The 24,605-nt window shown below is 47.0% G+C and overlaps 1 protein-coding gene across 2 annotated transcripts in view; it reads left to right on the top strand.

Moving 5' to 3' along the window:
• The window catches only part of INSC (INSC spindle orientation adaptor protein), a 117,147-nt gene extending 98,358 nt beyond the window's left edge, over positions 1-18,789 (top strand). For both annotated transcript variants that reach the window (XM_027579772.1, XM_027579771.1), the window contains exons 10-13: positions 6,322-6,388; positions 10,437-10,592; positions 12,047-12,123; positions 17,947-18,789. In XM_027579772.1, the coding sequence (XP_027435573.1) occupies positions 6,322-6,388; positions 10,437-10,592; positions 12,047-12,123; positions 17,947-18,075 (429 nt within the window). In that variant the 3' untranslated portion in view covers positions 18,076-18,789. The remainder of the gene's footprint in view (positions 1-6,321; positions 6,389-10,436; positions 10,593-12,046; positions 12,124-17,946) is intronic.
• The last annotated feature ends 5,816 nt before the right edge of the window (positions 18,790-24,605 follow it).

The raw sequence follows: 24,605 nt of genomic DNA on the forward strand, positions 1-24,605 counted from the left end.
AAATGTGTGGCACACAGCCCCAAATGGGGAAACCTCCAGACTGGAATTTTCTTAGCTGTAAAATGGGCATGGTCTCTTCCAGCTCAGACATCCTGTAGCTCTATGGGCAGAGACACCTTTTGTATCCTGAGGAGTGACCAGCCCCCTCCTCGGAAGTAGGGGGCTCAGGACCAGGAGAGAATGTGGTCAAACTCTGCAGGTGGCAGTTCCTTCTGAATCTGGAGTCCAGAGTTTTCCTGCCACTCTCTCTCCCCCGATCCCCACCCCATCACCCCCCTCCCTCCCTCTCTCTCCCTCTCCCCTGCTTCTCCCTCACCCCTTCCCCACAAGTCTGGGCCTGGCACTTCCACCCGCCCCCCAGCCTCAGGACAGCTTCACCTTCTGCCCACCTACTGCCATGACTCAGAGCAACCACTTAGCTGGTGAAAGCGCACCCATTAAAGAAACAAATGGCTCTTTGCTGTGGCAGGGGGAGGATTAAAGTGATCAGAGAGCTCTCTGTAATGAAGACAACGAAGATGAATTAGGCTCTGAAGTGCTCACCGCCCCCTCAAACACTTAGGAAATTAAATGCCGCGAGGCTTCCGGTAATGCATCTGCCAGTGACGCCAGGGCTGTGCAGAGCCGCTGGGTCTTGGATCTCTATTTTGTCCACCTCCGCATGGACATCGCAGTGAGAAGCCCTGTCACCCCAGCAAGCTGAATTCCCTTCATTTGTCTGACAAAAGCCTTGATTGTGGTGCCTACCTTGTACCCACCATTGGGATGTAGACAGGGATGAGGGCTACCTTGGGTCCGTGCTCTTCCGCCCCCCCCCCCCCCCGCTAATCTGGGGGGAGCTGGATGTGGTTGTGCATCCAGAACCCCCTGCCTCACCAGACATCTGTGTGGCCTGAGTTTTCATTCCCAGGAAGTGTGTTCTAGGGGGCATGCTGCCCAGGGAGTCCAGCCACAGCCATGACCTGAGGTGGTGGGAAAGGGGCTGCCTCATCTCTGCTCTGCCTTAAGGCAGTGACAACCTAGGGTGACAGGGACCCAGTTATCTTTTCTAGGCCACCACAGAGGCTTTCACTGAGCATGACTTTTTATGACCTTTCAGAAATAATTGCTTTTATAGAGGTGGAGGGTACAGGTATACGCTTCCCATGAAAACACATATTGCATGGTTGGTATTTTAGAATGTTCAGATTTTGTGGCATTTCTGAAAAACTGTGAATACCATCATCAGGAGTCCATTATCAGAAATGCCAGTTAGTAGGGATTATAATTTTGACTCACGTTGCAAAAGCCCTCTGTACTCCATAAAACCCTTCTGTATACCTATGTGACACACATGACGTAGTAGCAACAGCACAGGCTTTGGGTTTAGACAGAACCGACTTCAAATCCTGGCTCTGCCATTTCCTAGCTGTGTGACCTTAGACAAATCCCTTAACTTCTTTGAGCCACAGGTTTCCTCAATGGGGTAATGGGGGTAATCTCTTTCCTCCCTCCTCGTGTCATTATGATGATTAGATGGCAGAATGCTCATAAAGTAGTTGAAGCAAAGCAGATACTCAGTGGTGAATGGGGCTGGGGTCTGTGATAGAACCAGGGACTGGGATGGGACTGGGACGGGAATGTCAGCTTTGGGGAAGGAGGGTGGGGCCAGACCTGGAGGTGATGTGGGGGTGGTGAGTGTCGTGTGGTGTGAGGCAATGTGTGTGTTGTTCCAGTCTGTGTATGGGTATATGCAAGTTGTATGTGTGGGTCAGGGGGCGGGGGGTTGTTGATAAAGACTGTAAACCAGGATTGCAACACCCAGTCCTGATCTGCCCCAGAAACCCCTCTTACAGAGCCAAGGGAAAACTAAGCACAGAGCACATGGTCTGGCATTTACCCGTTCTCTGATCCTGTGAGGCGCGCACCCCAACCTCGATGCAATCCCAGGGACAGTCCTCTGGCCTAGTTCACCAACAGCCTGGGACCTACATCCAAGGCAGTGGTATGGCCTTTGACTCTCTCTCCTGAGTCCAAATCCCAGCCCTCCTGTCTTGCCTCTCTGGCAACTGTGGAGGGCAGGCTGGGCCCAACAGATCAAGTTCCTGAGAGTGTGAGCAGTGTGCTTGTCTCAGGCCTTGGCAGGCGCTCTCCTGGTCTCCATGCCTGCTCTGCTCCCAGCTCCCAGGCCCCTGACCACGCCTAGCAGATGGAGTGAGAGGCTCAGTAGAAAGAAGCAGAGGCTGCACCTTCCCCTGCACCACCTTGCCTCCCTGGGCTTGGGGAAGAAAGCGTGTTCAAAGAGACCACATCCTTCCTCTCTCAGAGCCCTTCATTCTTCAGACCAGTGTCCTTGTCTTGACTGTTTTTTTGATAGAAAAAATGGTAAGGAGGGAAGACGGCAGGACAGAGAGGAGCACTGGGCGCCCCCTAGAGGCCGAAAGAGATTTTGCTGGCTGCTGTTGACATCGTTGCTCTAGCTTTTAGAGAGTTAACCCAGTGATGGTAGAAATCTAAATATTCCATCTAGCAATTAAAGAGTAATTCTAATTACAGTCATATGAAATGTTGGCCTTTTTGTCCTAATTACTGCAGAGCATAAAAGCAATCATAACTTTTCATTAAACGCATCTTAGATTTTCTGTGTTGTAAATTCTATCATATGAGTGCACCTGCTTCTATTCGGGATAATCCTCACTTGATTTTTTTATACGGTATTGTCTTCCTAGTTCACAATATAGGAAATGTTAGTTTACAATATAGAAAATGAAAGGGACAGAGATAGAGTCAGAGTGGGATCACAGGCAGATGTTGCAGAGGATGTGAGACAAACCTGGTTAATGCCTTGGGATCAGTTGCAGACAAGCGTTCCAGGGGCACCTGCCATGGGCCAGCATGGAGTAAACCTTTTTCTCTGTGTGTGTGCTGACATCAAAAGACTTCGCCAACTTCCTTCTGACCACATGGGGCATTTCTTCTTGAATCAGTGACATGGGAGGTCCCTTGCTATTCTGACCAATTTGTTACCTTAATTTTTCTAAGGCAGTCAGTCTTTGGGAGGCCCAAGGAAAAGTGATTTCAAAATGCCACCAGAGGTAATGAGCACAGAGTTTTTTTGGGTTCTCTGCTGAGAAGGGCTCCTTCTGCTCTGGGATCTCGCCTCCCTTCAGGAATGATTTCCCATTAACAGCACATTTGGCAACAATGGGCATTGCATTTGTTGGGACTCCTTGACATAATCTTTAAAGCTCTGGATACTTTCAGGCTCTGTTTCTTAGAAGGAAGTTATACTTATTTTATTTAACAAATGTTCTGGGTACTTGATGAAACATTAGCTCACTGAATGCTCATAAATGTCTTATGAATCATCTTATACATTTATTTCCTGTTGTAGACCAAATAATGACCTCCCCCTCAAAGAGGTCCACATCCTAATCCCCCAAACCTGTGTCCTACCTTATGTGGTCAAAGGGATTTTGTGGGTATGATTAAATTAAGGATCTTGATAAAGGACTATTACCCTGGATTATCGATGTGGGTCTAATGTTACCACAAGGGTTCTTACAGAATGAGGCAGGAGGGTCGGCATCAGAAAGTGGGCTCCGAGTGAGGAAGCAGAGGTCAAGTGATGTGCCAAGAGCCAAGTAATGCGAGCAGCCTCTAGAAACCAGGAAGGGCAAGGACGTGGCTTCTGCCCTAGAGCCTCCAGAAGGAATGCAGTGCTGCTGACACCTGGGTTTTAGCTCCTCAAGACCCATGGAGGGCTTCTGACCTTCAGAACTGTAAGGTAAAATTGTGTCGTTTTAAGCCACTGAGCCTGTGGTAATTTGTTATAGCAGCAACAGAAAACTAATACACCTTCATCAACCAAGGAAAGGCTAAATAACATGGCCAAGATCCTATGGAAAAGAAATGACACAGCCCGGATTTGGAACGAGGCTGATCCCCGTGCTTAGCTGCTACGCTGCACTGCCTCTCACCTGGAGGCTCTCTCGAGGTCGATATCCTCTGTATTCACTGAATAACTGCGGGGGGAATAGTACCCTTTCACTCAGGAGGAATAGGACTTAATTGAAAATCATCAGACAGGGTTGAATCAGCCGGGGCCGGGGGGAAAACTGTCTGCCTGGCTCTTGCACTCTGTTCCCTGACAGCATTGTTACCATGTCTCCAACAAGGTAAACCAGTTGTCCCTAAAATCCCATCCCTGCAGTTGACTTCAAGGAGAAGTATTGATCCCCCTTCCCTGCTACCTCACGGTGCGAATGCAAGCATGTTTCAGAAGGGGGACTCAAAGCAGGGCATAACTGGCATTTATTCAAATTGTGCTTAATTGAATACTTCATCTGAACCTCAGAAAACCACATGGGGTACAGGCTTTGCAAAGAGGAAGTAATTTTCATTAACAGGATCTAAATTAGGCTGACACAAAGACCTACGTGGGCCCGTGACACAGCTAATAATTGCCATGTAATGAACCTGGTGCTGCAGACAAAGGTTTCCTTCTCCTTTTTTATTTTGCCCTTGCTTCCTTGCTTCCTCCCTTCCCATTTGGATCTGCATGTCCAGGAAGCATCTTTATCTGGAATGGTTGGCTGGGGACAGTTGGCGGGTGGTGGCTCTGGGTGGTCGGGAGAGAGGTTAGCAGTAGCTCCCTGCTACTGCTAACGGCCCAGAGAAGGCTGAATGAACTAGAGTCTGACCCAGGCTTAGCCTCTCGTTTCTTTCCTCATAGGACTGTGCACTTCAAGCCTCTTGGGGAAACTTCCGTTTCTCTGACTGTGTCTTTGACCCATATTTTCCCTCTAACTCCTTCCCCTCAGCCCATATACACTCACAGCCTTAGAAGGGGAGGAAAAAGAGCTTCTAAAGATGAACCCTTCTTCACTCCCTCCATAGCACATCCAGGGGTCAGAATTGCCTGTGGGATAAAGCTTTCAGGGTATTCTCTCGTCCCTCCCCTGGCAGCCCATCTCTGGCATGCTTAGCCAGGCCCCTGACCAGGGCTGACCCATCAGGGCTGACACATGGCAGCCTAAGAACGCATATCCCATTTCAACATGTGTTTAGTGGGGACGGGGGTAGATATTCTATGAACATGGCAAAATTTTCCTTTCTGTGTAAAAGAAGAGATTTATTATATGCATTTATGCATGCAGAATAATATGTCAATATTGAACCAATTAAAATCTAGATAATACTCTTTCTTGGTAAACATCACATTACTATGCATTATTTAGTTCCAGAATTTAAGCTGCCTGAACTGTCCTCAGTAGACTGTCAGCTGCTGCCTCAGAGGTGGGGACACGGCCTCCAGTTATAATGTGCCACAAGAGTTGAAGAACCCTTTTGAGAGAGATAGGGCTGCACCAGTGAGAAGTGTTTTCCACTTTGTTTTATCATTTATTTTAATTACCACTCGAGAGTGCTGTCTGCTTCTGTGGCAGTGGGTGGGTTTCGTTTTGCCATTTATGTCAGGAGCAGTGTCTGGGGTGGTATCTGAGTTAATAGGCGCCAAGTTTCCAACATTTTCCAGTGGTGTTTTGGCACCTTACAGTTTGGGGTCTGTAAGCGGTCCCTTGATGGCCTATTCCTTAATCCAGTTTTGGGCAGTGAGTTCTCTCTGCAACTTTGATTATGCCAAGGGGTTGGGGTGGGGTGGGCTATTGGCTACCCAGCCCATGCGGTTGTAACCAGGCTCGCTGTCCACCTGGTGTCAGCATGTCTTTACCTCAGACAGCCCTTCAGGGATGAGCAACAGGCAAGGACTGTTGACTGCAGACTTGTAAAGTCAGCCGAGCAAGAACTTTCTCACCAGATTCCATACAACACACGACACTTGCAGTGTAGTGCTGCCCTTTGATCGTACTCACATTCTCTAACTTGACCTTGATATTCATTAATTTCAGGTTGAAAGTAGGTAGGGTTCACTATCAGGGCAAGAAGATAGGATGAGCGAAACCCAAGCCAAGGGAGGGGTTAGCCAGGAGTCTCCCAGTTCTGTCTACATTTCAGGGTCTGGGGCTAGACGTACCCTGTTGAAAGGCGATGGGGCCCCTGTTTTCACTCAGGCCACACTGTTCTCTCCAGTGGAGTCCTAGGGTCCCCGGGGGCCACCCCAGGGCCACATGCTGATGAGTGGGAACCAGTCACTGGGGAAATACATGTGGGAGGCAGGAGCCCATGAGGATGGAAGACTATACCACGAGGGGACGGGCCATGCGGATGGGAAAGAACCACAGGCTAAAGGAAAGCTTTGTAGCTCCTGGCTCCGCTATCTGCAGAGAACACCGCCTGGCTCAGGTGTGCCCGCCTTCTCAGATTCTCAATTCTCTTTTCTAGATTGTGACCATCTTGGCAAACCTGTCTGTCCTCGAGCAGTGTGCCTCTGACATCATTCAGGAGAATGGTATGTCTTTTCAGCAGTGTGCACGTTCTATGGATTATATGGCCATACAGGACTGTGTGCCTTTGTGTTGTGTGAAGGCCTGTGTGTTGGTAAGGAAATGTGGGCGTGTGTGTCTCCACAATTACGTGAGCATATGTGTGTGTGTGTGTGTGTGTGCATATGTGTACAGCTGGGCCAGTGTGTAAATGCTTGTTTGCTTTCAATGGACTTCAAGTCTCGTGGGAGACAGGCACTGAACAAGAAGACACAGCATGTCGGATGATGCCAGTGGCATGCAGAAAATAAAGCAGGGCAGGGGGTCGGGTGAAGTCGACCCAAGGTGAGGGGTTAGCAGGTGCTGTTTTAACTAGGGTGGTGAAGAGTAGACACGTATTTCATTACGATCCAAAAAAGTAAAAATCTCCTCCTGCCAGAGGATGCGTTTGGACTTTCAGTCGTTCCTATTGTATTGGATTCGGCCTCCCTCCGAAAGCGGAAGCACCTGAGGAGGGGGAGGGTGGGGAGCAGGTCGGGCCAGCCTGAACCCTGGACCCCTCACCCCAGAGCAAGGCCATCCCCCTGGCTCCCCGGTCCCACTTGCGCCGAGGGTGTCTGCAGGGTCCAGGTGAGGTGGGCCGGGTTTCGCTGGCCTGGGAGCTCTGTCTCTGCCTCTGCCGGAGGTCAGGACAGGTCTGTTGCCCTGCAGCGGGGACCGCAGAGTAAGGGAAATAAGGGAGCGATTAGCAGCCGGTTGGAAACCTGAGACACTAATGAGGACGAGTGAGCTGAGAGCCAGGGCCAGTTGCTTCTGCTCTCCTTAAACCCCCTTCTCCCAGGTCGCCCCGCTGTTTTAGCAAACACACACATTCCCCATCCCCCATTGCCCTATTACTAATTGAAAGACATCATTTTGTGTTAATTTTATGTGATTGAGCTAATAATGAAAACCTTTACTGAGCCGGCTGAGGCTGAGAGACTGAGGGGCGTCATTCGCAGCCTGTTCCTTCTGCACTCAGAGCCTTAAGTTCAAGTGGTCAGCGGCAGTGTGTCTCCAGAGGCCTAGGGATTTGGGATCGGAACATCTGGCCTCTGTGGAGGGTTTGGTGGTTTACAAAGGGCTATTGTCGGGCTCCTTCAGTCAGCAGTTAGAGACCTACTCCATGCCTGGCATTGTGCTGAACGAACACACACAGAGGTAAAGAAAACCTTGGCTTTGCCCTAGAAGGAGAGCCCAACTGGGTGAAAGTGATAATGTGAGATAGTGCAAAACTGACAATAAAACCGTGCAGCAGAGGGGAGTTGCAACCGAGAAAAGTGGAAACAGACTGGGCTTGAATCCTGGCCCTGTAATTTACTAGCTGTATGACTTCTGCTTTTCCGTCTGCAAAATGGGAATGTACCTACCTCACTGGGTGATGTGAGGATGAGTATAAAGCTTGTTAGAAGAGTATCTGGAACAGAATGGGTGCTGTGCCGAGTGCACCTGCTCTTTCAGGAAACAGTGGCTGTCTCACGGGGCTCAGCTGAAGGGCATTCGATGGGGCAGAAATGGAAGGATAGGCCATGGTGGTGAGGCAAGCAGCACCTGCTGGAGCTCAGTGGGTTCCTGGGCAGAACAGGACAAGTGCTGTTGTGAGGACTGGGCTCTGAAAGGCAGTCCTATTACTGGGAATGCTTGAGACTCTGATGTGGCTTGCCCTGAAGACTGGTGATGTTGTCTCTGTCCTGCCTGAATTGTGTGTGAGCGTTGGTGGTGGGGGTCAGACCAGGAAGTCAGAGACTGTGCTGCTGTCACCCCTATATGGGGAGGCAGGCCAGGGCAGCCCAAGCTCTTACCTGTCAATCCACTAACATCAGTATCCTTCTTGTGCCTTCTCTTGCAGGGGCTGGGCTGAGCTGGAGAGAGTGTTGGGGAGGGAACAGGGCGTTGGGGGCTGGTGTCTGAAGATATAACTCCCAACCTTCAGGTTTCTGGCCAGGACTCAGGAAACACACTCCGGATTTTACTAGGCAGCCTCAATTTCATAGTGTCTTATCTTTTTCTAGATAAAACTTACAACGTATATATTTAAAGGAAACTTGGATTTTATCCATTTGTAAGACTTTTCACATGAATGCATTCATCTTCATTCATTTGGTATTTATTCAACAAATATTTGAGTGAAGGACTATTCTAGATACTTCAGGTATTTCCATGCAGGAAATGGACACAGATGCTTACCCCCTGGAGTTTACCTACTAGTATATGAGAAACTGTTTGGTTCTTTGTCAGATTCCAGGTGCAGAGTGGGGGATGGGAAAATGGCTTCTTTATGGGAAAACTTAACCAGGAGTTAGCAAAATTTCCTGAGCTTGCGGCACTTCCCATAGTTGTCGTTTTGGTGTCCCCTGTTCATGTGCCCACAAGCCATAACATACATACCTCAGGACATTCATGGTCGTGACTTTGTCTTAGAGACATTGTGGGCATAGGGAGCCTGAGGACTGTGAAACATTCAGTGGTCCAGGAGAGGGTTGGGAAGAGAAGCACCTTGCCCTAAGGTTAGTGTGTGTGGGAGCAGAAATAATAGGGACTATGTCCCGTGAGTCTGTAGGAGGGAGGAATGGGTACTTACAAAGCTCATCAGAAAGAGAAATGGCCTCTCCCCAAGACTGAATAGTCTCAGGGCCATAACTAAGTGACTTATAGCCCCTGTGCATCAGCGGGATCTAGGAAAGTTAGAAATCACATTTGGTTCAAGCAAGATTCAGAGAGGCATGTGGCTGAGGTCCTGGACTGGAACTGACTCCTGCGTGAACTTGGGAAATCATTTTCTCTCTCCAGACCTCAGGTGCTTTTCTGTGAAATGGAGGGGGGCGGGGTGCTAGATCTCTAAAGACTCTTCTGGGTCCACAGTCTAAGTCAGAGGTTACAAACTTAGATGCCTGTATCCAGACGGGGTAATATAAATGGATGATGTAGGCTCATCAGGGAGTGGGCCAATCTCTTTTAAAATAGCAAGCTTATAATAAGCTTCAACAAATTGTTGTCATGAAGAAATGTGGGCCTAATGTGAAGTCAGGAGGTAATTTTTTTGGAAGCTGGATTTTGATGGAAATCTTCCAATTTTCATAATAGCAAAATTAAAAAAAAATTTTAGACACTGTGTGGGGCAACAAAGCAAAGTCAAATACATTTGTGGGCCACCTCTAGTTTAAGTTCTAAGCTGGTAGGTGCGACTGGGTGCAGGGAAGGGGGTGTGGGCTGGGGCAGGTAGGAAACACCTCCCCTAGGAAATAGACTTTTACTACAACCTGCAGGATGGGAATTATTTAGACGGAGTGTGAGAGGGAAAAGGACATCCATGCAGAAAAATTAGGTGGCAGAGGCACTGAGGTGGGAGTGAATGTGGATGTGGGCTTGTAGGACAATCAGAAGACAGATCTGGTTTCAGGGGAGGGCGGTAAGACTCTTCAGCTGACCCAATTCAGGCCTACATCCCTCAATCCAACTATCTACCCTCCTCCTGTGCTTGAATTCCCTCTAAAATATTTGATCTGTTGCTTATCCAGCCTAGGTTTGGGTCACCACCCACAGGGGACTTGTCTCCTCTGGACTGATTTCTGATGTAGCTGGATCAGAAGTGAAGGAGTGATGGATAACCAGATTACCTGAGTTCTGATACCAGCTCCCCACCTACTAACGGTGTGACCCTGGAGAAGAGACTTCACTTCTCTCTGGGCCTCACAGTGAATTATACTAGTGTCTAGTTCACGAGACTATTGGGAGGTTTAGGGGATCATGCATTTATTGTTCATTCAGTACAGTGTCATGCATACAATAAAAGCTCAGAATTAGCATTTAAAAAATCAAAAGGGATGTCCTCCCGATGTCCCTTCCAAGTACAGTGACTTAGTACATGGAGTCAGAGATAATCCCAGGGCACAAGGAGTAGAAGAGTTGGCCTCATCCAGCCTCCTTCCTGTGGTTGAGACCCCCTGGAGATTTTGCAGCCATCCATCCAGCTGGCCCCGGGGGCAAGTCTCCCTGTTGGGGCAGGTGCCAGCCGTTTTCTTGTCTCCTGCCCAGGGGTCCAGCTTATCATGGGTATGCTGTCTGAGAAGCCAAGGTCTGGAACCCCTGCCGAGGTGGCAGCTTGCGAGCGAGTCCAGCAGAAGGCCGCGGTGACTCTGGCCCGTCTCAGCCGAGACCCAGAAGTGGCTCGGGAGGCCGTGCGGCTGAGCTGTAAGTGGTGCTGGCTGCGGCAGGATGGGGGAGGTGGGCGTGGAGAGGGGAGCACCCCCGGTTTCATGGTGGTCACAGATGACTCAGAACCAAGGCTGGCTGAGGTGAGCCGCACTCTCCGGGTGCCAGAAAATGCTGGGATGGGGGCCCAGCGTGCAGCCCCTCATCTAGCTTGTAAGCTGGGGCCGAAGCTAGAGAGGAGAAGGGCCCAGAGAGGCTAAAGCCAGATGGAAAAGTGACTCCCCTGCAGACTTCCCACTAGGGACCCCATTCCTTCATTAGCTCGTTTCATTTTGTCCTTCACTCACTCGCTCAGTTACTCACCTCCTCGCTTTGTTTCCTTACCCGCTCATTTGTTGAATCACTCATGAATTCATCCTTTTGTTCATTCATTAACTTATTCATTACTTCTCTTACTCACTTTTCATTCATTGCTTAATTCACTCATCAAATCACTCATGCATTCAGTTCGCCACATTTACCCAACAAAGGTGATCAGAGCACCCCCTCCCTGCTCGACTCTGTTCAGACCGCTGGGCCTGACGCACAGGTGGGAACATTGTCCCGACCACCGGGGCTTACAGCTTCATGGGGGTGGCAGATATGGAAAGAAAAACGGGCACTTGAATGCCACAGAGCAACGTTCAAAGTCTGTCCGGGCCACGTTTGGCACCCAGGGGAGGTAGCTCACATTTATCTGCGTGGGTCCAGGAATGTCTTAGGAGGTGAGCCTTCAGCCATGGTTTGAGGCGTTATTGCCGCATGGTGGTTGAGAAAGGGTGCTCCAGACATGAGGACATGCAGGTACCCGGCAAATGGCATGAGGTGGCCCAGGCTTCCGGCTCCAGAAAGGCTTTCTGGAAGGTAAACGTACAGAATGTGTCTGTACAACTTTTTATTAATATCTTACGAGTTGGCTTTTTGTTTTGTTTTTGTCTTTTTTGAGTTTGTAAAAAGTCCATTTACATTGAAAAGCACAGTCCTTTTATTTACCTTTCCTCTGTAAAGGCTGAGGAAACATTAACCTCAATCTGAAGTTTTCTGTCCTCTTAGCTGCAATATATTTTCTGACTGAGATAGGCAATTGGGGGGGAAATGGTATCGGGCAGTCCCGCTGATAATGATGTAAACACTGGATATAGTTCTGGCAAAATCATAAGTACCCACACAGGAAGTTCTCTCTCCGAGGTCCCCAGTACGTTCTGTTGCAGTTTTCCCAAGCTCAGTGCTGGCCCTGACCAGGGTCCGTTCATACCCAAGGGAGCAGGAGGTCTCCACCACAAGCTCCTCCAGGTGGGGTTAGCCTCCGTTCTGCGGCCAGTTGGTGAGCTGGTGGGGCCCTGGAGTCACCTCCCTCTGCAGAAGGCTGTGTGAGGGAAGGGGAGCACCTCTGGGTCAGGCCTGGCCGGGTCTGTCCCCATCCTGGGCATGACGTTTGTGTGTGTCTCACGCAGGTATGTCCCGCCTCATCGAGCTCTGCAGGTCGCCCTCCGAGAGGAACAGCAGTGATGCTGTGCTCGTGGCCTGCCTGGTGAGTTCTCCATAGTCCCCCAGCTTCCTCCCCAGGCTTTGGGACTGCAGGCCAGGGGCCAGGAGAGCTGGTGATGCCTTGGTTGGCCTGAGTAAGCCGTGAGACTTCCCTGCACTCAGCTTTTCTCTTTAAAATGGTGATAAGGTATTTCATTTCATTCATAAAACTGTGAAGAAAAGGCGTGCCTGGGCGGCTCCATCAGTTGGACAGCTGACTCTTGGTTTCAGCTCAGGTTGTGATCTTGGGGTCTTGGGAACGAGCCCGCATCAGGCTCCCTGCTCAGCAGGGAGTCTGCTTATCTTCCTCTCCCTCTGCCCCTCCCCCCAGCTCTTGCACCCCCCCCAATAAATAAATCTTAAAAAAAACTGTGAAGAAAATGATATAAGGTCATATATGTGAAAGATGGGGGGCCGGGGAACCCTCCCCCCATGCATACTTTTAGGAACCATTAATCTTTGAGGTTCTGAGGAGTCTCAACAGCCAATCAAGAGCAGGGTGGCTGGCGGGCAGAATGCTAGGAGCTGGTAGTGATGCCATGGTGCGTGCAGCAATGGGAGCTAGGGTATGGAGATCTCCTGTCTGTTCTAAAGGGGACATTGGGAGAAAAGCCTCCATCCTCTTGGACAGAGCCCCTTTATTGGCACTCTCCCAGCTTTGTAGCTCCCCCCCGCCTTTGCGGAATAGGACTCTAGGCAGTAGAACAGGACAGAAAGTGTTATTTGCCAGGTTGTTCAACCTGAACCAAACAAGTGCATCTCACAAGGTCCCCACCCAACTTCTCCTTGCTGCTTGGGGCCACCATGAAAGAATCACCTGCACCAGATGGTAATGCATGCTTTGTCTCTACATTTCCTCCCTGCGGGGGCTGTCCTGAATCCCAAAACAGAGTGGCCTCCAGCTGGAAGCATGAAGAAACAGGGAAGCCAATGTATAAACAGGTCATTTGACTTTCAGAAGGGAGTGCCAGATTCTTGGTTGGTCCCAAGATGGGTAAGTGATGGATCTGGAGGGCCTTAAAGCTGTTTCATAGTAAAGCCCCCTCTGCACCCCATCGTTTTTTAGACTAAGCTCATCTCATTTGGGAGAGCTCCTGATAGGCATCGTATGGTCATAGAGACAGGAGGGCATTGCAGTGAGACACACCTGTTTTGGTTTTGCCATTAATGAGCTGCGTGACATTGAGTAGGTCGCTAAGTGCTTGTAAATCTTATTCAATAAATATTTACTGAGTGATTCTATGTGCCATGCACACTTCTAAACTATGGGGATACAGCTGTTGGGGGTGGGGGGAGACAAATATCTCTGCTCTCATGCGGCTTTGATTCTGGTACATGCAGGACAACCTTAACTGTTTTGTGCCTTTGGTATTCTGGTAGAGCTTCTGGATCCCTTCTAAGAATAATGTTTTAAATGCATAAACCAAAATGTATAGAATTAAGAAGGAAACTAACTCTATTAAAATAACTATTAGAGTATTTATATGTGATATATTAATATATGTACTTCTAATGAACACATTAAATAAGAGATAGCAGTGGGTCTAATGAGTATTATAACCTTGACTAGCAGTGAGCATAAATGATATCTGAAGGTACCTCCAACAAGAGTTGCTCTGTGACTTTTATTGGTGCACGAGTTGCAGGAATTGCTGAGACTTCACGGTCTATGGCTGCACCCACAACTGAAGGAGAGGCTAAGTTTCAGTTGGAGGTTAATAAGCGTGGCAATATCACTTTTCCCTCCAAGTTCACAGACCTTCTTAATTCTGTCTGGCTTAGTGTAATTGGGGCAAACACAATCATTGGCCCCAACTGCCGTTTTCTCCACAACTTGGGGGGCCCACAAGTGCCTGGCACTACGAGGCCCTGAGGCAATAATGGGGAGCCATAAAACTCCATGCAGGCATGTGGGCTTGTCACAATTCCTTGTCCATCTTCATTATTAGTTTGAAGTAAAACACACAGGAGGGCTTGGCCACCATCTTTAATCACTTGAAGGTCTTCCCAGTGGAAAGGGGATTACATTTCTCCTGGAGGTTGGATCATGGGATGCTGAAGAGAGCTCCTCCTTTCTTAATCCACCCTCCATGTAGCTGCTGGGCTAATCCTAATTTTACAATCACGACACTTCCATCACAAGCCCTAACATGGTTCCCTTTATCCATGGCCTACCGTCTCTAGCCCTAGGCAGTTTGGCTCGAGCACACTGCTGGGGTCCGAAGGCCTCCCACTGCCTCCAGGCCCCGTCCAGCTCAGCCAGGCCAGAGTGCTGTGAGCCACCCTGACGTTGCCTTGGCCCCTGTCCTCAGCAGCCTTGACGTTGTGGCCAGACCTTCTTGTTTTCAGCCATGTTTTCTCCCCCATGTCTTACGGCCCTGGTCTTGCTACCTCAGCTCCTGGTGGGTTTTTGTGTTTCTTCCCCTCTAGTCGGGAACCTTCTTAGGGCTGGGGCCCTTTTCCAGCTCTTGGTATCTCCATGGGACCTTGGGTTTGGTGACTCTTTCTTGCCTGGCCAAGGGACAGATAGACTTGTCTTCCCACCCCTAGGCCCCAGAATTGGCTGGTGTTGTTGATTTGGGTCCCAGAAGGGGTTCTACATTTGAGTGTGGCCCCCTGGCTGCTGTGATGGGGGTCACTGGGTGGCTGACCTGGCAGATGGAGTTGGAGGCTACCTCTCCTGCCTTCTGCACAGCCTTCTCCCCAGCTTCTAAGGCTCTCTTCAGGTGGAGGGAGGACATTTCAGTTATTGTCTCCCACATCTGGGAAAGTGGCAGTGCAGATTGCCTCTCACAAACAGAATTGATTTTTCCTTAATGAGGCGGCTGTCAGTGGGCTGCTGGGCTTGTCTAATGCTTGGGTGTTTTCAGACTGTCTGGGAATGAGATCCTGGGATGACTGGCTGTTAACCCTCCGAGGGAAGCAGGGGCCCAAAGACAGGCTTCAGAAGGGGGAAGGGTCCTTTGAGCTCCGGGATGCTGAGGAAGGGGCTGCTCTGGGTTGGTTTGGGTTCCTGTCCTGCAGGCTTTCTGGGGACCCTGGAGAGATGAGGGTGTCTGTTTGCCTTTGTGTTTTCTCAGGTCTGTTTCTAGTTCATTCCCTCTTTCCCTCTCCCTCTTCTCTCTTTTTCCCCCTCTCCTCTCTCTTTCTTTCTCTCTCTCTCTCCCCTTTTCTCCCCCCTCATCTCTTGCTCTCCCTAAAAAAAAACAAAACAAAAAAACAAAAACAAAAACAAAAACACTACAGGCCAGGGAGCACCTGGGTGGCTCAGTCAGTTAAGCATTCAACTCTCGAAATCAGCTCAGGTCTTGATCTCAGGGTTGTGAGACTGAGCCCTGCGCCAGGCTCCACGCTCAGCAGGGAGTCAGCTGGAGCTTCTCTCTCTCTCTCCCTCTCCCCTACCCCCACTCTATCTCTCTCTCTCCTTCCCTCCCCCCTTTTTTCTCTCTCTTCCCCTCCCTCTCTTTCTTCCTTCCTCTCCATCTCCCTCTCTCCCCCCCTTTCTCTCTCATTTTATTTTTTCCCTTTTTCTCCTCTAGAGCTTGCCTCCTCGGGGAGGTTTCTCTCTCTCCTTCCTTCCCCTTCTCTCCCTTTATCCCCTCAGCCCTCTCCCTGCGCCCCACTCCCTCCCCATCGTCCCTTTCGCTCCTCACCTGCTCCTACCTCCATCCTGTTAGCCCCCCACCCCCAGGGCCCTCTCTCTTTTTCCTTGTCACCATTTTTCTCTCTCTCCAGCTCCCTCTTTTCTTTCACCAGTTCATCTCTGCCTCTCTGTTGTGACTTTTCCTTCGTGTTCCATTTTTCTGTTGTCTCTTTTTCTCTGTCTCTCTCTTTTCTTCTTCTACCTCATCCTCTCTCCTCATGAGTCTGTTTTCTCCCCATTTCTTTACCTTTCTTTGTCCCTCCCTCCCTCTTGCTTTATTTTTACCCCTGATGATCTAAAATACATCAGTGGCCTCAGAGCCTCCTCTGCTGAAGATCTCAGGTTCCATTTTTTCTGTCACAAGTCAAGGGTAATAGAGTTATTTCTCCCAGTTGGAGCCAAAAGGAATCAGAAAGTGCTATGGAGTTCAACGTCTGTAGCTCTTAGGGGAAATCATACCCCAGGAGAGGCAGGACACACTAGTAAGGGATAGTCTCCTGAGACAAGTGTCTCAGACCCTGCTCATGTGCATAGAGACATAAGTCCCTTCTCCTGGATCCACCTTGGACATGGCAGCACCTGTTCATCCAACAAGCAACTTACACCTTCCTCTCTTTCCACCAACTTGGTGATTTCTCAGCGATAGATATAGGCAATGGGCCCTCTGCCTGCCTTGTACTCAATATAAGCCTTGTCCTGGGCTTGTCCCAGCCTTCCTGTGTGTATGGGTATGAGGGCCCTGGAGTAGGACTGCTGTGTGATCTCAGGAAGGCCCCTTTCCCTCACTGAGCCTTCCAAACTGAAGATCATGACACTTACCTTGTAGTATCCTGTAAAGATTAAATGAAATACTATGTGTAGATACTCAGTAAGTGTTGGTATTCCTTTTTTTGTTTGTTTTTTGTTTTTTGGCTTCTTCTGCTATTCCAGACACTCCCTTCTCTTGTTTCTCAGGTCAGGGGTGCACTCTTCAGCTCTCGCCTTGTTCCCTGCTGTGTACAGGTACAAGAAAAGGGAAAGAATTAGCATTCATTGAGCACTTAGTATGCACTGCCTCAGCTGACGAGTAAAGAGCTCTAGGTAGGCGCACAGCCCACCTTCACAGTTTCAGGTTGCTGTAGCAATGGAACTCCAGTTTAAAGCCTTTCATTTGTTCTCTTTTTTTTTTTTTTCTAACAGACATTTATTAAGCCCTATGCCAACCCCTGTTCTACCTGTTATAGATACAGAGAAAAATAAAACAGAGCCTCTATCTTTGAGGAGCTCAGAATCTAGTGTTGGAGACAAACACCTCCAAACCATTCGCAGTTGAAGTGAGAAGGTTGAGGTCAGCCCAGGGATCGTGGGTGCACAGAGGAGGGAGGGACTGTCTCTGCTCCAAGGAATCAGGGAAGGCTTCCCAGAGGAGATGACGGTGGGCCAGGCCTCACAGGACAAATGCAGCTGCTGACTCGGAAAGTGTGGGGGAGGGACTTTGTGCCATGGAGAAGAGCTGAGCAAGGGCATGGGGACATAAAACAGGAGAGAGCCCTCAGGGAAGAGTGAGATGCCCAGTGCAGGGGGACCTGGCCAGTGGTATCATCTGCCCGCACCTCTCTTTCCAGCTCAGAACCTCCATCTCCTTCAGCTTTATGATCTCCCTTTCCCTTTCTTTTCCCTCTTTCCCATCCCATAATGCTTTGTCAGAACCTTGCTGAATTTATGGATCAATAAATAGCCCTTGCTATTCTCAGGTTACTCTAGGGACCTGGAAACAAGCATATCATTTCATTGATGCTTCTCGCAGTTATGGTCTCAAGCATGAACAAATCTTGAACTTAAAATTTCAGTGAGCTGATCAGATTTTTTAAAATGACAGATTTTTAGAACAACCAGTTTCCTAAGCTGATTGAAAAACCAAAATGGCAGGACCATTATTAAGATCATGAAGGCTTTCAGATGACATCCACCATAATGACCAAGGTACAAATGACACCAGATGGCCAAGTGATTAGGTTACCATAGTGACCAGGTGACCAGAAGGACCACTTCACTAAGGTGTCAGGTGAATGAGGTGATGATTGACTCAAATTGACTGCTAAATGAGCCACTTCCTGAAATGCACTTCCCAGGGCAGTGGAGGGGGATACATGTCCCTCTGCAGAGCCTGGTCTGACCTGTGTCATCTCTTCTGTTTCTCCCCAGGCTGCGCTACGTAGACTGGCCGGGGTCTGCCCTGAAGGTCTGCAGGACTCTGACTTCCAGCAGCTGGTCCAGCCCCGGCTTGTGGACTCTTTCTTACTCTGCAGCAACATGGAGGAGAGTTTTGTGTAGCGAGTGTGTGAGAGGAAAGGACTCCATTCTCATGCCCTCTCTGAGTACATACCTGTGAACACACCTGAGCACGCACCAGCTCCTTCACCTCCTTATTTATACTTAATTTATTTTTTACATGAAATGGACAGAGGGCTAAATATTCTAGCAACATCATCAGGCAGTCTATGGGCCTGGGAGTCGTTTTTGTTTTTATCTCTGACCTCTGTGACTTTTCAGTTACAGATATTGAAATGTATCATGCCTAACATGACCTATTGTCATGGGCGATTTCCCTCCATCTTGCTTTTTCTACTCTCACTATGTAATCTTGCCTCATTTTTCCCCCTTTTGGAACCAGAGTATGTAAACTGCCAGCAGTCTTTTGGCTTTTTTTTTTTTTTTCTTAAACTTGGCTTGCTCCTTTCTAAGAGATTTTAAATAAATTTCATAGTTGGACAGAATATACTAGAAGGAAGGTTTTATTCCTTAATGGATGAAATCATACAAAGTGTGTCTTGTATTTTCGGATTACATTACCTCTTAGACCAAGTTCTTAATTCATAAGGTTTCATGTCGCAAAATCCTTTCCAACTATTAAAACTGCATAGAGAATTGTATTGTTTTCATAAGTGCACGAATGGGTCAAGTTCTGAGGGATTTAGTGAGAAATCAGAAAGATTTCCAAAGACCCCAGAAACTCAGTTTCCCTAGGCTTTTCTGCTCTTGTGTAACTTCCTGGCAACTAGGATCTTCAGAGGAGGTGTTAGTAAATGATATCTTTTCAGAAGTATACTTGAAAGTAGTGGTATGCTTGAGCTGGCTCCTTACCAGCTTGCAAGGGACAACTGTGAGAATTTCTCCCCAAATCTGCATTCAGTGATCTCATTTTGGTAGCTTGAAATTGGCAGTGGTGGGAGTATTTGCATCTCAGAAATTAGATGATGTTATAACTCGGAGTTGTTTTTTTTTTTTCCCCAGAGAGCTGGTTTACTGATATCAGTGCTTGAAAGTATCACAAAAATCTATAGCTATTATACCCATTTTACAGATGAGGAAACAGAGGAAATTCTTTTTTTTTCACATGAGGAAGTAAGTAAATGGAGCTGAAGTAGGAAGTAAATGGGAGGCCCTGGATCCAAGCCAAGGTTTTCTGAGTGCTTGTACCATACTTCCCACTTTTTGGAATAAGATTTTTGATATATCTCACTGAGTTATGCAAATTATCTAAATGTTGACACCTTTCCTCATGTGGTAAAAAATTTTATTAAGATCACTTCTGATGTCATCATCGGCTTGAGAGCTCAAATTTTACCATTGGCCCCAAACACTGTCAGTTGTTTTGCTTGGGGTGACAAGCTCACTTTGTTTTTGTGATGATATCTACCAAATACTTCAGTCTCAGTAACCATAGTTTTTCTGTCAATTATCCTCTCAAGTAAAAACAGTATTCCATGGGAAGCAAGGAGTTCCCTTTGCAATTCAAACAATCACACAAGTGCCTTTTTCTTGAAACTGACACCCATCCTAGTTTGGCACACCACAGAAGTGCCTGAAGTGTAATTCTCTTTTTAGCACCCAGAAGATGGAAAAAATATGTCTACTAAAGGGTCAATATAGGGCGCCTGGGTATCTCAGTTGGTTGGGTGACTGCCTTCGGCTCAGGTCATGATCCTGGAGATCGAGTCCCGCATCGGGCTCCCTGCTCAGCAGGGAGTCTGCTTCTCCCTCTGACCCTCCCCCCTCTCATGTGCTCTCTCTCTCTCTCTCTCAAATAAATAAATAAAATCTTTTAAAAAAAGGGTCAATATTGAATAAAGTTCATAATTTGTATTGCTTCATCCAGGGTATTTCTAAGTGAAATTGGTAGTTGAAAAAAGTACTTTAAGGGTGGTAGTAAAGCATACGATGAGTGTAAGAACAGTTTGGTACTGCTACCTTGATCATATTAAGGTACGATTTTTACCTACCGTTGCTTTTGCACGATTAGTGCCAAGTATCAACAAGTGATGAAAGGTAAATAACACACAGTACTGAAGACCAAAGTTGGAAGACTGACATTACCTGACTTCAAAGCTTTCTGTGAAGCTATAGTAAATAAGATGGTGTGGTATCGTTGAAAGAATAGACAAATAGATTACACAAACAGAATAGAGAGTGCAGAAATACACCCCCATAAATATAGCCAACTGATCTTTGACAAAGGAGCAAAGACAGTAAAGTGGACCAAATGTAGTCTTTTCCACAAATGGTCCAGGGACAACTGAACATCCACAGACAGAAAGAAAAAATTGAATGTAGACACAGACTTTATATCTTTTGTGAAAACTCAAAATGGATCACACACCTGAATGTAAAACACAAAACTATAAAACTCTTAGAAGGTAACATAGGAGAAAAATGAGATGACTTTGGGTGTGGTGATGACTTTTTAGATAATCAAAGTCATGACCCATGAAAGAAAGAATTGATGAGCCAGACTATTGAAATCAAAATCTTCTGCTCTGCGAAAGACAATGTTAAGAGAATGAGAAGACAAGCCAAGACAGGGAGACAATTCTGTGAAAGACACATTTGGTAAAGATCTCATCTCCAATATATACAAAGAACACTTAGAATTTGACAATAAGAAAATAGTCTTATTAGAAAATAGGCCAAAGACCTTAACAGACACCTCACCAAGAAGATATATATCTATATATATGGCAAATAAGCAAATGAAAAGATTCTCTGTATCATGTCATAAGGAAAATTTAATGAGAACAACAATGAGATACTACTACACATCCATCAGAATGGCCCAGATCTGGAACACTGACAATGCCAATTCCAGCAAGGATGTAGAGCAAAGGAAACTTTAATTCATTGCTGATGGCAATACAAATGGGACCAGTCACTTCATGAGACAGTTTGGCTGTTTCTTACAAAACTAAACATACAATTGTATGTCTTAGCATATGTCTTAGCATACAGTCCAGTAATCACATACCTTGGTATTTACCCAAAGGAGTTAAAAACATGTCCACACAAAAAACTCGCACGTGGATGATTGTAACAGCTTTATCCACGATTGCCAAAACTTGGAAATAACATGCAGCTTGTACTACCTCTCGTAATTCTCACATTTGTGAATTATTATTGTTAATATTCCCATTTATACCTTCCATTGCAGATGGGAATAAGAGGCTTGGCGAGGTTAAATAATGTCGCCAAAATCGAATACAGATGTGGGGATTGCACCCACAGCTGTCTGACTTCAGACGTTTATTGGGAAGAAAGCTGGCACTTAGCAGCAGGCACCTACTAGAAGGTAGATGTAGCTCTGGACTTCTGTAGAACCATAATCCTCCAGGAAACATACCATGAGGGTCTTCCCTGGGCCCAGGAAAGAAAAGTAAAAATGAGTAAGTGCTGGGATTACTTGGGGTTTTAGTTGTCAACAAGCGAGTGCCCTAAGAAAAGCTGTAAAACATAATGGTTAAAACAAATATGGGGTCCGCATCCTATCTCATTTTGAATCCTGGCTCTACCCCTTACTCACTGTGTGGCTTTGGGCAAAGCACATAACCTCTCTGTGCCTCAGCTTCCTGCTCTGTAAGGTGGGATAAGAATAGTGCCTTAATCATCGAGTCGTTGTAAGAATTAAACGTGTTAAGACATGGAAAAGGCTTAGAATAATGCCTAATGACCAGTGCTCAATAAATGTGGCTACAGTTAACTTCCCCCAAATCCCACCTTTGCATTTTTCAGTTGCCTGGTCACACTTGACAGTGTTTTAAATATAAACCCGTAGCGTATCAGAAGCAGACTTTAATCCTGCAAAGGAAGCAGGGACTATCTAGTCCCATCTCTATGTCCCACACTTTAACAAGACTTGTCCAGAATTACACAGCAAATTAATGGTAGAGCTGGGACTTGGAACCAAGAAATAACAACTACTATCACCATAGCCGCCATTGTGGGGAGCATCTGTTCTGTGCCAGGCACTGTAACATACAAAACTTCACGAAATTTCTAAAATGACCGTGTTGTCATTATTAATCCCTTCTTATGAATAAGGAAACTGAGGTTTAGAGAGACTTTACATCTTGCCCAATGCCACATAAATGGTAACGGAAAACAGGATTTGAGCGAAGACTATCCAGCACCAAAGCCATGATCATTTCACTTTGGAGCACATACGTCTTATTGCATCCATGTGCACATAAGCCCAAGCAGAAGATGCTTGATCTGAAAAACAGAAGTACAATGTTTTGGCAAATTCTGAACTTTCCCTTTGTTTGAAAAAAGTAGTTTTAATTTTTAAGCACTGATACATGAGCTTAGATATTCACTTGTTAAAATTGCAGTAATAGATATGAAGATTAATTTCAGGGAGAAAGAGAATAGGAATGAGACAATGAAGTATAACTTAATCAAAATAGAAATCCTGGGTAGTTCCTGATCAATACCAGTAAAATGTCTAAAACAGCTACTCCTTTGTCTAGTTTCAGAATAAAGCATCAAAGACAAATCAAAGTAGATGCTCTGTGTTATCAATTCCATTTTTAAAGCCATGACAGCCTTTGAAAACAATTGTTTTAAAATTCCTTTTTGTTGGAGATTTCTGATGGTCCCTTTATAGAGATCCTGTTTATGTCTGTACCCTTATGGTTTCTTTCCCCGTGATTTTTATCTGTGCTTTCTCTCATTTGGGGCTATATATGACTGACAAAAGCAGAAATTAGAGATGTGTGTGTGTGAGAGAGAGAGAGAGAAAGAAAGGGGGAGAGAGAGAGAGAGAGAGAGAGAGAGAGAGATTGTCTCTGACTTGAGACCATCAAAGGAAACCATGGAGTCCAAATAGAAATCCATAGAAAAATCCATAAAGGGCTATTTGCCTATTTTCAAATTTTAGATCATATCAAAACAAGACTCTCATCAGTTTACCTACATCATTTACATGGCATTTTCTTTAAAGTCTGTGGCCTTTCTCTTCTCCACTCTGAGACTGAATCAGTCCTACTGAGCCATGCCCCACCACTAACCTTTAAAACACTCATTTCTCCCTTTACTGCCAGCCACAGTGACCACTTTGACAGCAAGAGATGTGGGAGTGACTACTTGTGAGTGAGGCTCCTCAGGCTTCCACCCTCAGGGAAGGCCAGTTGAGGGAGAAGCTTTCAGGGTGATTTTCAGCTCCATCTTTCAGGCTTGGCTGCCCCCATGGCACCCAGCTGTGTTGTGTTCTCTGCTAAATCCACTCTTGCCTTGGGGTACAAGCTGGGGGAGGAGCATGCCATTTTCAATGGTCTTTGACAAAATGTATTCTTTAGACTTCAAACATGTTAAAATGTAATAATGAACTTACCTATACTTTCAGAGGACTTCTAAAGTTAGAAGTTCATCTGGGGAGTCCCATTTAGATGGTTTGTTATGAGAAATGCTTCATATGACCCATCTGAGGTAATTCACTGCCTTGTACCTGGTTGACACTTTCCTTAGGGATATCTTTAGAGAGAATTTCCAGTTTTGAACAAGACATTTAAAAGGCTATAGCAGGCAAGGAAAGTGGAGGTCTTTCCTTAAAATGCACATCCAACCTCCTTTCTCACCTCCAGAAGACAATCCCATCTGATTTTCCAGCATTTTCCTCAAGGGGCCTAGGTTTTGGGAATGACGTGGAGTTCTCTTGTGGGGTCTTACAGACAATGATAAAGATGTAGGTACACAAAAGTGGAGAGTGCTCATGGATGTCAGATGTCACACCATCAAAGAGGAAGAAAGTGGCCCTGGGTGAAGGCAGTCAACCTCTTCCTCTGAGGTCACTCCTCAGGAAGGTTCCCATCACTCCATCCATGCTGGCATCTCTGAGTCAAACGACCAGTGGATGTTTTCACTTTCTCTAAGAGCTTGACCAGGATGGCCATATCCTTGTCTATCTCCTGGCACCTGAGTTTGACGGCCATGTGGGGTACTCGCAGGTGCTGGTGGGGCTTTCCTCCCCACAGTTGGACACATGTGCATCCCTCAGCTGAGCTTTATCTTCTGCCTTTAAGATGAAGGCTTCCTTCACTTCCCTGAACCTCAGGTGAGTCATGGCTTGGGTAATGGAGGCCCCAGAGAAGTAGGTGAGACTCGGGGATACTGCTTTGCAAGAGACTTGGAGAGCCATTCCATAGCTTTCAGGTTACTATTTAACCTGTTTTTATAGGATTGGCTGCTCACCATGATTATTGATCAAAGGACAGTGGGGTCAATCTCCTTCCCCAAAGACCAGTCCAGGAGAGTCAGGGAGTGGGACACAGAGCTCATCGTCAGCATCTGCCTTCATCCTACTGGCACATCCCAAGGGCTGGGGACCCCCAGCTCTCACCCCAAGCCTCCCTCAAACCAAACTCAAATTTTTAATACTTATTCATCAATTAAATATCTTCCTTCTCTCCTTTGTTGCTTCGTGATTGTCCCCAACAGTTACGTGGCTCTCTTCCTGCTGCCAGAAATGTCCTGAACAATGGGAAACTCCTCAGGCCTGAAATCATGAAATTGCAGGATCACAGAATGCAATGAGA

This window comes from Zalophus californianus, chromosome 11, assembly GCF_009762305.2.
Source record: "Zalophus californianus isolate mZalCal1 chromosome 11, mZalCal1.pri.v2, whole genome shotgun sequence".
Classification (NCBI taxonomy): Eukaryota; Metazoa; Chordata; class Mammalia; order Carnivora; family Otariidae; genus Zalophus; species Zalophus californianus.